Raw genomic sequence first — 15409 nt, 5'->3', positions numbered from 1 at the left:
CTCATACAATACTACCATAACACGAAGGACAAAATCTTAGTGGAGCATGTTTCACACCAATAAGACTAAACAAAATATCTATAATATCTCCTGCCAACATGAAACATATTGCCCCCTTAACCAAAACTATAAAACGTTTTGCTCTACATTGTTCCAAAAACTACTACAACAGGTTCAGTTTTAGAGATTACAAGGGGCGAAATAGAACAGGAAATATGAACAAGTTTCTATACAGAACAAAAGGATAGAGCGCAAAATTTGTTTCTTCTCAACACTTCCATCCTCTGAACATTGAGAAAGTACGTCAACGCAAATGACTACATGCCATCATATTGAAGAGATCATGAAACAGACAATGGCACAGTCCCATATTTGAAGGCCAGCAGTTATATTGCAACGTCTACTTGTAAGGAGCAAAGAGAATGGATGAGTTGTGGCCACCAAAGCCAAAGGAGTTTGACAGTGCCACCTTCACATCCAATCTTTCCTTCTTTGAGCCCACCAAAACTTTCATATCCTAAATTCACAGAATAACAAAAGCCTATATGAGAATATAATGTGATAAAATGCCACTTTACATGCTTATAAGGTTGTTCACACGAATTGACGAAATCATATATGTAGCGGTTTTGGCTACAGGGTAGCTCACGGAAAGCTAGAACTGTTAATACTTGATTATTTGTGACTAGAAGAAAAAGAAGTAACAAAGAAACATTTTGGGAATAATTGTCTTCGAAGGTTGCAGTGCCTTGACATTTCTGTCTCTTTGTTTTTTTTCCGTCTATTTTTTATCAGTTGTCATTTAAGCAATTAAGCGGTTAATAAAGTTTGTGAGAAGACAAGGAAAGAATAAATAACATTACCACATCCTTCTCTGGGTTTTCCAGATTAATGTTTGGATGGATCCACCCCATTCGAATTGCCTGCATATCATCAAATGACGGGGGAAAAGTAACCAGAGGAGAAATATATCATTATTAAAATATATCATTACGAGAAATACTCATGCCCAACAGGAAATATGCGTATTGCACTAATACTAAATCACTGCACAAATCAAAAGCATAATACATAGCAGAAACTAGTTATAAATTGAAAATATGCGTATTGCACTAATACTGTTACATATTGATGGTGGTCCAGTGTCTTAGATCATTTGAGAATTTGAACTTACTTTAAACAGTCATCCAATCAGCGTTTTTGTTCATGCCAGTGTAACTCAGCATTTACTATGACCAAAATACACATTTGAAAATATCTTGTACTTATACACCACTACATCCGGAGATCTACGTGCATTATTATAACTCCGAATATTGCATGCCTAGAACTCTGGCTATGTTATGTTACTACTATGAAAAATTGTTATCGACGTTTTTTTCATTTATGTGGTGCCTTACCCACTAGACACATGTCGTTCCCCAACGGCCCTCCTTTTATATGGTCAATTGTTTACCTTTTATTTACTTACTGATAACTTGTTTTCCTTTTATTGGCCAACCAATGAAATATGTATAATTAAAAAAATCTGCTTATATATAAGTCAACAACTTTGATCCGGGAGCATAACTTTTGATCTAGGGGGAGCATAACTTTTGATCTAGGAGGAGTTACTGGACAATAAACCCCAATTTGGAAAGCTTATTCTGAGCTCTATAGCACGGCCAATAATTAAAGTTCATTGGACCCCAGTTTACCAAATTCCTTCTACAGCAACAGTCACGAGTTTCTAAAGACCTTGATATGATACTTTTGTTATTGATTTTATTTAGTTCTAAAGTTATGGCTCCCAAAAGCCATACTATTCATTTAACGAAGCTGACCTGACTTATTGGACTTATTAACTCCAAAAAATCGCTAAAACCATTCTACTTCAATTTGAGACCAACTTTCAATAATTTTATTTAAAATATTAAAAAAAATATTTGTTCAAATATACTAAAACTTGGTCACATTTCGTGAAGTCCTATTCATATGCTAAAAGTTTAGTTTTTATCAGTGCATCCTCCAAAATCTATCCTACTTTCAATTTTAACCTCGAAATGTGAATATTTACTAATTTACTGTATATTCTAAATATTGAGTTAAAATACTTACATTGAATACTTAACACCATTGAATACTATATTTAATATATATATATATTTATAATATTATATATATATATATATATAATATATACTATTATATAGAGAGAGAGAGAGAGAGAGATGAAGAACCTTGGTACCAAGTTTTTTCATTGAACTTAGTAGTGATTTTTGACAAATCTGGCCCTACATCATTCCTCGAAACTAGGGCCTCTATTTTGGAGGTAGGTGATAAGTGATTGAGGTTCTATTTTTGAGGCGTGATGAGGGTCAGATCTCTCCATGTCACTACCAAGTTCAATGGAGAAACTATGTGTACAAAGGTCTCCATATTTCTTATATATATATATATATATATATATATATATATATATATATATAAGAGAGAGAGAGAGAGAGAGAGAGATTAATGGGTATCCTTGTCATAGGAGGAGATTTCCTCTATGACGCCTCTAAAATCACATGATTGAGCGACATTGGATGATCCGTTCCGTTGAACTTGATCTACATATTCTAAAACTCTAACACCCAAGTTTGGGGTGAACCCGTCGTCGTTTGACCCTTTATCCACTCGTATCAATTTTAACGATTTGAATGAATAGAACTTTTCACATGGTTCGATGGAGGGTCAAACGACGACGGATTCACCCCAAACTTGGTGTTAGAGTTTTAGAATATGTAGATCAAGTTCAACGGAGCGGATCATCCACACAATGTCGCTCAATCATGTGATTTTAGAGGCGTCATAGGAGAAATCCCCTCCTATGACAAGGATACCATTAATCTCGGTGTATATTATATATATATATATATTATATATATATATATATATATATATATATGAGATTGAATTTGTTGTTTATCTTGTACATTGCATATTTGCTAACGAACCCATATGAATTTTAACAATATTAAATGAGAAAGGGCAGCCCAATGCACAAAGCTACAGCTATGTCAGGGGTCCGGGAAGGGACCCAACCACTTTAGAGCTATTGTACACAGCCTTACCTTATATTTCTACAAGAGACTGTTTCTAGGACTCGAAACTAACCTCCAGGTTATACGACAGCTCTGCCATTGTGTCCAAACTCTCTTTCAATGATATTAAATGAGGGATATAGAAATCCAATATTGGGAAACATACAGGTAAATTTGATGTATATAGGCAAAAAATTTATAATCTTATATAGCAATAAAAGAGATATCTCTTAACAAGAGAAGGATGAGGTTTGAGTAATGGGATTGTAATACACCAACATTTAATCTCACATTGGATATTTTGATTGATTGAATGGTACATAGTGTAAGTCTAAGGAGTCAAGTGCAACATTGACTAGTCAATTATGACAGCAGATTGAGCCAAACCATGTATTGCACTCAGTGGGTCTCACAGCTTACATCGCGTCAACGGGTTCGCAGTTTAGGGTGTGACAAATGGTATCAGAGCAGTTAGCTAGCTAGAAATGTGGAGCTAAACGCTACACGAGACTAAGTGCTACACCACGTGAGTGTGGTGGGAGTCACTTCTAGAACCCTGTAGGAGTTATCTTTAGAGTCTACATCATCTGATGGTGATACTAAGATGGACCGATTATCATGTGACGAGAAGCACGTCTACTGATTAAGATAGGGTGATTGTGATACCCCAAGATTTAGTCTCACATTAGACATTGACTGATTGTTTGAATGGTTTGTAATGTAAATCCAAGGAGTCAATTGTAACATTGATGAGCCAAGTTTGCTAGTGGATTAAAGCAAACCATGTGTTGCACTTAGTGGGTTTTATGGCTTATATTGCGCTAATGAGCTCGCAGGCCGAGTGTGATTGGGATGGTCTCAAGCTTTTGCTCTATACGTAATAGTTAACTTTTATTATGTTTTTGTTTGATAAAGAGGGTGAGTTTCACTTACAATCTCTTTTAGCCGCAAATATGTGATGCAAATGGGACGTAAAATTCTGAACCTCTACATTCACAAATTTAAAACTAGAGGAATTTTAAAATTGGATAACAAAACAAAGATTAATTTTCATATTTAAGATGAAATTTTAAATCTAAAAAGGCCTTAATATAGATACTTTTTTATATGAGAAGCACATAGTTTCAATTAAAATCACGTTGCACTCATTAATGTCCTCTCGATTGGAATTGAATTATAGAATATTGATTATCAAGTGATTATAAATAAATGTAAAGGGGGGAAACCCATTCTCATCATGCAATATGACTATGTCATCTAACAATATGACTATGTCATCTAACAATTGTTTAAAATATCGATTGACATAACCGATATATTAGGCAATATGTCTTTTTATAAGGCTTGTTGCAAAATATATGTTTTCAGAAATCTTCCTGCTTTTGGCAAATTTTTGGCGGTATATCAAGGGAAATTTCCTCATATTTCATGTGACATTTCGACTCAAAAAAATCGACCAAAACGTTGTAATTTCAATTTGAGCTTTAATTGTATCAAAGTGTTTTGAATTGTGGCTCGACTGAGATCTAAATTCTTTACAAGAGTTTTGCAGTTCTTTCTATTTTTTCCTACTCGCCTCAAGGTGGATTGTGTTGTGGCACTGTCTCAACCATGCATTCATTATCGACTTGTTTTGCTGATAAGTCCATTCTCCTTTTAGATTGCTTGTTGTTGATAAATTTCTATCTCATTAAATCTCTCGCCATTTAAATCTCTCCTTATATTTCAACAGTATAATATGGAAATATTGATAATCTTTCTACTAGTTTCATGTTTCAATCATGTAAAGATATCTTTCTCCACAGCTCCATTCTCTATGCATCAAGTATGGACATATATGATATTTTACATATTATCTTATTTAATACCATAATATTTACTAAATATTTTCGACATCCGCCATCCGAAATGAAATTTCTATCTAACATGTCCCACATCCGACTTTAATGCACCACATTCTGAATAACGTGAGAAAAAAATCCAAAATAGAAGCTATAGAGTTTGCCAAGGGTTTCTAGACGAATTGGGGAAATAGAAATATAGACGACAAATTCCTACAATTATCAACTATATTTCAAAGTACATTACGTCCAATAATACATGCAACATTGATTGCTCAAAATTACTCTATAGAGAAGATATCTCCTACCAACGTACAAGCTTTTAGAAACCGCTATGCGCTTCTGGGCGCCAACCATAACGCCCTGCACCAGTGGCGTAGCTAGAAATATTTTTTGCCCTGGGCGAAAAATAAAGGTGGTCGGCGGTGAGGGACTTGAAGCGACGGAGGCGGGAGAGGAGCTCGGTGAGGGAGAGGGAGGTGAGGGAGAGGGAGGAGGGTTGGAGATTGTTGAGATGGAGGTCCTGTAAGAGGAGGGAGAGGAGGTTGGATCTGCGGGAGAGAGGGAGGTGAAGTGGCTGGAGAAGAAGGGAAGCGAGGGGAGGCGGGAGGGGGAGGTGAAGTGGGGCAGTTTCTTGCCCTGGGCAGCTGCCCAGGGCAAGACTGCCCTGGCTACGCCCCTGCCATGCACCCAGCACCTAAGCGGCATGTAGGCGTTTTTTAGCACCCAAGAAGGAATAATTTTTTCAAAGTTTTAAAATCCTATCGTCACCGTTTTATTTGAGAGGATCTTGGATCGAGTTCTCATCTGCTGCATTTTAACTTGACCCATTTTTATTCATTTGTTATTATGCTTAAGAGGACAATAAACCCCTCTTTGATGCCATGAGTCCATGTAAGGAGCCCATATTCGCCTAGGCACTCTCAAGAATTAAGTAGGAGGCCTAGGTACTGTTTATGCCCAGATGGGTGCCCAAACCATTTTTTTAAACAATACCAGTGTACCAAAGCGCATCTGGGGAAGAGACCAATAATAATAATCTTGAATGCAATGTGCACATATCAAACACTTAAATTTTGATCAAAGAGTACTTTTATTTCAGTTAGTGCTAATTCCCATCATCTGGCATCCAAAATCTTAATGGACCTTCCATTAACTGTTAAAGTTTCTAATACCTCTAAAATCTCATAAAACAATATACACAAGGGAAAAGAAATAACATAACTACTTCTAGAAGCTATTGAAATTGATAGATTACATGATCTACGGGCAATAAAGTTAATTTGATGTGTCATGTACATGTTTTCTCCAAAATCTGCCAAGAAAAGCAAGTGTTTTCTTACCTGAACAACAGCAACAGCTTCCACTGCACCAGCAGCTCCTAGTAGGTGACCAATCATGGACTTCGTAGAGTTCACTCTCAACTGCAATGCACAAAAAATTAGTTAATAAATAACAGCACTACATATATATTTTAACTCATACATGTTATTTACTTTACCTCAGGATTCTGACCAAAACAACGAATGAGAGCCTGATACTCTTTGAGGTCACCAGCTGGTGTGGAGGTTGCATGAGCATTTATGTAATTGACATCCTCTCTGGCCACTCCTGATTGTGACAATGCTTTCTCGATGCACAAAGCAATTCCTGTTCCTGGTATCCGAAGGAAAACCAGATAACAATGTGATCCAATTAAAAATGGAAAATATAGAGAGCACACAAGAACTGAAAATTGAACTGTGGATTTATTTTCTACCCTCAGGATGTGGCTCAGTCATGTGGTAAGCATCACAAGTGAAAATTGAACTGTGGATTTATTTTCTACCCTCAGGATGTGGCTCAGTCATGTGGTAAGCATCACAAGTGAAGCTTCCTCCAAGAAACTCGGCCAAGATATTGGCTCCTCTTTGCTGTAAAAGGAAAGAAAGAAAAAGAATTAATTTCAAGAGAGATAAAAATTGGAGCGAAACTCCTATATATATGTTAATGGAAAGCTTAATTTAATTGAACCTTAGCATGCTCTAGCTCTTCTAACAGCAGCACACCTGCCCCTTCTCCCATAACAAATCCATCACGCTCCTGGCATGTAGGAGTTGAAAATAAGATAAAAGAGTACTACGGCCATTAAATTAAAGTGTATTGTTACAGGTTACATCTATTACAAAATCTCAGCTCTTAATTGTACGAAGAAGTAGTTACTGTATCCTTCAGTAAAAGCACTGAAAATGCTCAGGAATATGAGCTTTAAGTTACTAATAGATGTGAACAGTTCTAGGTCATAATATCTTTAAAGAAACTAAATTTCATAGATGAACCTATCATGATACTGCCAGAACATTTAATGGTTTAAACTAAGTCAATAAATACAGGAAACAGGCTGTAGCTCTAAGTAGAAAACGTAAATTAGAAAGAAAAAAAACGAACCTATAGTTCTCACAATTATAAACATATTATTCTTCCCGTTCCTATTCTGAGGTTCAGCTGATACTGACCGAATAAAATAGAAAGCAAGGAGAGATTGACAAATATAAATCCAAAAGGGGCTAAGTAAGATCATGATAAAACCAGAAAGATACCTGAAGACACTTGATCGCATCCTGGAACACAAAATCAAATAACAAACAGATCTCCAACACCATACTGAGCATCTTAGAACTAATGAGCATCTTAGAAGATTATGTCAACCTCTAATATGAACGATGTTTTATTATAATTGGTAAATATATATTTTATGAAACACGTCAAATCGTAAAGAAAATTAAGACACATATAGTAGTTAACTCTTTTAGAGAGAGTTAAATTCATTAAATAATTAATGGTAAACATTTCAAAACTAACGGCTCGTCTTTGTCTTTGTCTTCCCTACTGTAGTCCAACTTCCTATCCTTTTTCAACTACGTAACAATACTGAAATTTCAGAACATATGAAGAAATTTTTATAGTTTAGGGAGCATAAAATTTGGACTGCATGTTAAATTATGATTTATGAAGGAAAGACAAATAATAAGTATTTACAATGTCCCAGGGCCTTGGCTATCCTTTTTCAACTACGTAACAATACTGAAATTTCAAAACATATGAAGAAATTTTTATAGTTTAGGGAGCATAAAATTTGGACTGCATGTTAAATTATGATTTATGAAGGAAAGACAAATAATAAGTATTTACAATGTCCCAGGGCCTTGAAGCTTTGCTCGGATCGCTGTTTCTTTGTGAGAGCGCTCTGCATGCAACAAATCCTCCCAGTCCTGCAATGTGGAAGAGTGTTGCTATGGTAAAAGAACTATTTACCTTATTATAAAGCAAATTCCATCATTAAAAGAGAAACGAACTACCAATGGGAATAATTACTGCATCCGAACCACCACAAAGCATCACATCCTGCAAGTATTAGATTTAGATATATAACAAAAAGAAAGTAAAGCATATTGTTCAACATAATGGAAGGGAGAAAAAGCAAATGAAAGCCAATTCAAAGATAGGGGGAAACTCTATGTTATGCATATAACTATTTTGACTTGTGACAGTGGTTGAAGGGATATAATGTCATCACTCACTGCTTCCCCTCTAATTATATGGTTTGCAGCATTCAGAATACAGAAGTTGCTCGTAGCACAAGCAGTTGAAATTGAATAATTTGGTCCCATCCAACCCTGTGATCCATAGAGAAGAAAACAATAAATAACATCACCACCATGCTTTTAAAGCAACGGTACCAAATTCAGAAATAAGTTATGTTTGCCAACCAGATCCATTGCCAGCATTGCAGAACCCATATTTGTGGTTGCAAATGGAACACAAAATGGATTCATTTTCCTATATGAGACCCTCAAAGCTTCAATCGCATCATTGAACACCTGGTAAAAGTGTATAATGAATCAATTGTCGAAGTGTTAAATTATAAGACAGAGGATGAAAATGCAACCTGCATCCCGCCCATTGCAGAACCAATAAGAACTCCACATTTCGTCTTGTCCATCTGACTCATAATATCTTCTGACATCCCACCATTTTCCAATGCTTTCTTGCCAGCAGTAAGCAAATAAAGCATGAACTTATCCATCCGCTTGGATAGTTTAGGAGCTACCCATCCATCTGTTGAGAAAGATTTGATCTCCCCTGCAATTCTCTTTATAAAATGGACATGTCAGATGATGGAAGAAAGCTTTAAAGCTTCTCTGAGTTCTTTTTTTTTTTACGAGAGTTGAAAATTAGAACAAGAACGACAAAGCTTGAAGTCCAGAGAAAACCTACTGTTGGATAGGCAGCACAGTCAAAGGTTTCTATTTCACTTATGCCACTGGCACCCTTGAGAAGATTATTGTAGAAGATGTCAGGATCATGGCCAAGCGGAGTCACAACACCCATCCCTGTAACAACAACTCTTCTCCCTTTCGTATGTTTTCTATTCCTTTCTATAATCTCCTCCGTAGGTTGAACTGCTACTGCCATAGCGTTGCCTGCACATATTACCAAATCAATATTGGTCCATGTCTCATCTATTAAACTTTTGGGAATGGCTACACCATCACTTTTAAAAAGTATTAGTAGAACTCGAAGAACCACATATCTTTAGAATTAAGCTCAAAATTACCACATTAATTTTAGACTTACTTCCATGTTTATCAATCTAATAGAAATAGTGCGGGCAGCTATAGAAAGAAGACCTCAAATCATTGTGTCCACTGAATTGACCAGACGGGTCCTTACATGACATTATTGAACTTCTTAATGAAGCTAAGAAAACAAGACAAACAAATTCATCATCGGTTAATTGAGATCATTTGATGCAAATTGAATAAATGTCAAAAGAATAAAGAACATTTGAAGCAACTGAAAAGAAACTCATAATGTTAAGGCTTATCATAAAGTTTCTCCATTGTCCATTAAGTATATCCTAGGATCCATGAACAGAGAACATCAAACGGGACATTTAACTTAATATTATGCTACTGTCTTTCTGCTGTTCTATGTACATTGAGGGCTTCTAAACCATTTCCCTTCCCCCATAAGCAAATACTCTTGATAAGCAAATATAATTGTATTTGAACTGCCAAACAATAAGTGAAGCTTGTTCTAGTCCATCAAATAAATTTTTGGATAGGAACCAAGGCAACAACAAAAGAAGCTGCAAAACTCTGTCAGCTCCAACATTACATCAACCTACAATTAGAATCTCTATACAACAACAAAGAAATAAGATAAGGTCTAGTTAAGTTTTGTAAAAGATTGAACTAGGGTACTCATCCTTAGTTGGGGATGTGTACTATTTTTGTAACAACCATTTTTGTCTAATTTAGCTGGCTGGATTACTATTTTGGTAATCCATCCTTTTTCTCAAAAAAAAAAGTTTTGTAAAAGATTTAAGACCAATTCAACTGCATCAGCTAAGATCTTAAATTCCCAAGAAAGACATACATGCAGATGGTGCAGTAATAGAAGGTTTACATGAAAAATCAATAACATGCAAAAACAAAATGGAATCTTAGTTTTCTCGCAATCCATTAATTAATCAAGTAATATAATTGAACAACAGAAGCCAATCTTCTCATAAGATCACAAACGATTTTTTTTTTTAAATTCCAGTAATTTCTGCTGTCCCGTACATGTAGCATAAAAAAGAGAACCAATTCTCCCTTGATCAAAAAAATGTAATCAACTTTCATGTCAGACATTTTCATTCATTACATCAGACAATATTCTGAATATCTTAACTTTCATGTTCCTAGACTATTGATCTCACTCCAGTATAGATTTCCATTATTAAATTAAATTCAGATAAAATTGTTCCAACTTCTGTGAACCCATTCCCAGTTCCACCACTATATCAAGAACCAAATAAACATACAAAAAACGATTATAAACAATAAATGAAATCAAAACCATGCCATAACAAACTAGGCTAAGTTTGTGTTCTTGTAATCCCTTTAATAAAATACTATTATCTAACAAGATCTCAGACATACAATAAAGAAATCCGACAGCATCTCCATTCCACCAAGAGAAACAAAAAATATACCATTAATCAAATCAACGAACAAAAACAAATAAATTAAAAAAAAAATTACCTGAATTAGGACGAGACCGAGCATCCCTCCGCTGCCTCCGGCTACCCTCTCCGCTTCCATTTCCAGACAAGAACCCATTTCTCGAACTGTTGTAGAACTCCTCACAAGGCTCAAACGCCGAGATAAACCCTTTGGCCGAAATCAACCCACTCTTCAAGTCTCCAACGCTCGAGAGAGCCACCGCTCTCCTCCTCCNNNNCAGGCGGCTACGATCCAGGTGCAGAGAGGCGAGGCCATCGAAGAGCAGAACGCCATTGCAGAGACCGAACCAGGGGGGGCGAGAGAAGGTTCAGATGGGCACGAGAGGAGAAACGGAGATATGGGTTTTGCTCGGATATGAGAGGGGATCAAACCCCAGAAGAGGATTTGAGAATGAGGGCGGGTTAAAGAAGTTGAGGAAACAGGGGGTTGAGATTAACGGAGGGGACCGAAAGATTGAGAGGGGAGCAAGAAGAGAAATGGAGATGTGGGTTTTGATGGGAATTGAGAGAGGATCAAAACCCAGAAAGGGATTTGAGAATGGGGGAGGATTTGTGAAGATAAGGAAACAGGGGATTTGGATTAATGGGGAGAGCTTACAATTGAATGAATCTGAGTGAAAGGGTGGTGGCTAACAGTGCCAAGTGCAGAGAGAGAAGAAAGAGAGAGGGGGGTAGAAAAGAACAAAAATGCAGGAAAAAAATTGGGGGTGAGATAGCGAGGGTAGAGAACAAGGGGGGGGGGGGGGGGGGGGGGGGGTAATTATGGGAAGATGGATTTAATGACGCCAGAAATAGGAGGCTCGCAGCTCCTAATTATGTCAACCTGAGATTTTGCAGAGGAGAAGAACGTCGTCATAAATAAATGGATTTATTTCATTTATTGTTGGAGCGCCGTACGGTGTAAATAATTAGCAACTACGCCTGACCATCGGTTGGCTAGCACTCATTTTGTTTGGTGCAACGATTCTTCCTACAAACCCATATATGGGTGACCGTGGTCTCTCGCAAATTTTAGTTGTAATTGTTGGTTCATTTTTTTTTTTTGCAATTTCAACTTTAGGTAATCTATTTTCGATATCAAGCTTTTATACCCTCATTAGGACCAATCGATAAATTGAAATTGCGTGTTAAACCTCGCTACCAATACGAAAAAAAAAAGATTATAATTGTGACTTACGCATAGTTCGTGGGTGGAAGTTATCGTTTGCAATTTGATTGCAATGGCCCCCTCATGCTCTTTCTTTGCTTAGGGGGTGTTTGTTTCAAAAAACTTTTGGTATTTGGGTGGGATTTCAAATTCTATGATCAAAAGTGGGTTTTTTTTGGGTTTTAGAATTCCATAAAACTTGTTTGTTTCAAAACAAATTTTAGAATATCAAGTCCCCAAATAATAAAAAAAGTATTATATTTAAGGATTTGTGAAATCCTCTTTTTTGGGTGGGATATGGGGTGGGTTTCAAAAGTGTTAGACAAATTAAGGATTTTAAATTCCAAAAAGTTTGAAACAAACAAAAATATTACAAATTATAGTATTCCAGAGCCCAAGATATTGTTGAAACAAACAAAGTTTTAGGAATCACAACCCATAACAAATTACCTATGGATTTCAAATCTCATGGTGAAATCCATATCCTAAAATTATAGGATTGGAAACAAACACCCCCTTAGACTAGTATGCATACTATTACTATATGATGATAGCTCAAAAGAGTCCCTATATACTATATGATTGTTCAAAATAGCCCTCAGCATCCAACCAAATGTGTGACAGTTATAGGATCCAGTAAAATCTCTCTCTGTCTCTTCTCTCTCTCTCTCTCTCTCTCTCTCTCTCTCTCCAGTTTTTCAGTGGCTTCTCAAAAAATAGGTTTCGCTTATCAAGCCCAAATCGGAAATCATTTGCGGGGGAATGCTACATCTCGGGTCTAGGTATCTAGATTTTTTTCTCAAATTTAATTTCTTTTTTAGGAATATGATTATTTGATATCATTTCTAATTTTCTATAATGTTTTCCCTATAACTATTTAGGTTTTGTTTCTACAAAATTAGGCATTTACTTCGTGAAGCTATAATTTTTTAATGCAATGAGGTATTTAGGTCTGTGGCAAATGTATTGTTTCTATAATGCTTTTCAATCAAGTGTTTAGATTATGATATTTCTCATTTAAATTTGTTTCAATTTAATGTATTTGTTTCCTGAAAACTGTAGCTTTTATTTAATTCTATAAAATTTCACCTTGGCTAGCTTGTCATTTAATCCCTTTGTTTTATACAATACTAACTAAATCTTATGATGTATAATTATCTTTAAAAGTGTGTTTTAATAAATATATGCATTTATAATATGTGAGTATTGAAATAGGAATTCATCATTTTTCGTGAAAGTTTTTAGGTGAATGAAATGAATTAATTAAAAACATGCTTGACTTAATTCACTCATCTGTGGAAGTACTCCCCCCAGGCCCCAGCTGAACAATCATGGACTAATTCCTAATTGAAGTAAAACGAATAGCACAAATAGTACAACGCGTCTCGGTTCTAACCAAAATGTCTTGATTTTATGTAACATTAGTTGTGACTTTTGCAGATATAGTTAATCAAATAGCCCTTTAATCATAGTACTCTAGCCTCATTGTTCTCTGTTAGAAAAAATATAGAAGAGACAGAAATTCTGAGGCGTGAAACACTTTTCTTAAAAAAATATTTTCCCCGCTTGATATCCAAAGTTGCTTCGGGTTAATGCAAATTTTCTTCACATGATACAACAGAAAATGAAATTTTCATCAAGCAAATCTGGAATTTTCCCCTAATTCGTTGCGAAACAAGTTTATAGTATTGCGGATGCTTTTGAAAGAAAAGTTTTGAAAAAGAAGTGAAGTTAATATCTCCGAAATTATAAATTATTTATTAGTTTGAAAATATGCTTTCAACGGTCATAACTTTTCAAAACACCCCTTGGAACAAACAAACACTTCTCAACAGCCAATTATCTATTCATATTTTCAAAAATTCAAAATAACATTAAAAATAATATATTCAAAAAATATATATATTATTAAAAGGCTAGAATATATAAGCGACGGCGGCAATCGCTCTAAGTGCTAAGTGCGTCTAATAATCGCGCGTTATTCGCACTACCCTCACACGAGTTCAGAAATCTATACTTTGATCCATTTATCAAAGCCTAATAATCATTAAATGCTTTTAAACCTCTAAAAGAATTCTCAAATATCCGATGTGGGATTATCTTGTTTTTACAAACAAATACTAACATTCTCCACATGTTTATCTTCAAGATCAATATTTTCATGTAGCTCATATATTTAAAAAACATTAGAAAAGTAAGAAAATGGTGAATAAATATTATTTGCTTAATCAACAAAAAAAGATTATCATTCACAAAATTTTCAATTATTATTTTGATTGAGAAGCTAAGATTTTACGCTAACCTTTAGAGAGCTGAAATAGATTCGGTTTCACAACTCATAAGCCTAAATTTCTAAAAGTGAAGTAAATCTGATACTTGAGAAATGAGAAAGATGGTCTTTTATGGTATCTTCTATGAAAAATAACTCCACCTTTTCTATCAAACTAGTTGGATTGCACGTGCAATGCACGTGATAAAGTTTTCATTTTTTGTTTAAAATTTATAATTTTATTTATAATGTCTTGTTATAAAATTATGGAATGTAAGTAATGGATAAAACATATAGACATAATCTAAACATTCAACATTTTAACAATTAAATTACATTTATTGATTGATTGGGGGGCCAATGCAAATTTGTAAGCTAGTTAAGGGCTCACATTAATTGATCATAATTGAATTCTCGTTGCAGAAAACAATACTGATTAGATTTAAATTAAATGGAACACATTTGACCGTTTGAGAGAAACTTATAAGAATGTAAAAGAATTACAAGTTAAGAAGGCAAACAGTCGTCATCTACCAACAATGCACTGTTTTGCTCTGTATTTATGCAGTTCCTTTCACTGTGATGTAAGTGTCCAAACATTATACATGCATTATCAGTCATGCTCTCGGTACAAATGTTCAACTCGATGACTCACTAAAGCTACTAAACTGAATGATTAATGTTACATTTGAGACGAGTAATATAATGTTAGAGGTTAGGCGCCGATTTCTTCAAGAATGGGTTGTCTTCAATAGTACCTCGAAAGTCTGCTTTCCAGAAGATAGCCTGAAAGCCCTAGCATGCGGCCAAGCCAATTGATCCCTTGCTGCACCTCCTAAGTTTTGAGGAAATGAATCTATAAGTTGTTTTTCAATTCATCCGGGAGATGCAATTTCTCCGTCGCAGACTGAAATTTATATATAAATGTTAATAGGTCATAAATAAAAGAGCACAACAAATACATGCATGTAATGATGAAGAATTAATTCCTTGAATAGATTACTGCCTTAGTTTCATTGTTTCTACAGTAGAATG

The 15409-nt window shown here is 35.3% G+C and overlaps 1 protein-coding gene across 1 annotated transcript; it reads right to left on the bottom strand.

Annotated features, from left to right (window-relative positions):
• On the bottom strand, positions 28–11172 carry LOC109844867 (3-oxoacyl-[acyl-carrier-protein] synthase II, chloroplastic-like). The gene is made up of 13 exons (XM_020414035.1): positions 10978–11172; positions 9164–9369; positions 8835–9038; positions 8656–8766; positions 8467–8562; positions 8245–8290; positions 8078–8157; positions 6920–6988; positions 6735–6819; positions 6408–6562; positions 6250–6330; positions 864–923; positions 28–517 (listed from the first exon to the last, which is right to left on the bottom strand). The coding sequence occupies exons 2-13, from the start codon at positions 9359–9361 to the stop codon at positions 401–403; spliced, it is 1302 nt and encodes a 433-aa protein (XP_020269624.1). The 5' UTR covers positions 9362–9369; positions 10978–11172; the 3' UTR covers positions 28–400.

The sequence above is a fragment of the Asparagus officinalis genome, chromosome 6 (assembly GCF_001876935.1).
Source record: "Asparagus officinalis chromosome 6, Aspof.V1, whole genome shotgun sequence".
Classification (NCBI taxonomy): domain Eukaryota; kingdom Viridiplantae; phylum Streptophyta; class Magnoliopsida; order Asparagales; family Asparagaceae; genus Asparagus; species Asparagus officinalis.
Note: the sequence above shows the minus strand (reverse complement) of the source record. Positions and strands in the feature narration are given on the sequence as shown.

Bases quoted from the DNA above. Each gene is read 5' to 3' on its own strand.
- LOC109844867 (XM_020414035.1), bottom strand. From the start codon at position 9,361: ATGGCAGTAGCAGTTCAACCTACGGAGGAGATTATAGAAAGGAATAGA. The intron at 9,039-9,163 runs GTAGGTTTTCTC...CATTTTATAAAG, and splicing joins ACTGTGCTGCCTATCCAACA to AGAATTGCAGGGGAGATCAA. The intron at 6,563-6,734 runs GTAGAAAATAAA...TTCGGATACCAG, and splicing joins GACTGAGCCACATCCTGAGG to GAACAGGAATTGCTTTGTGC.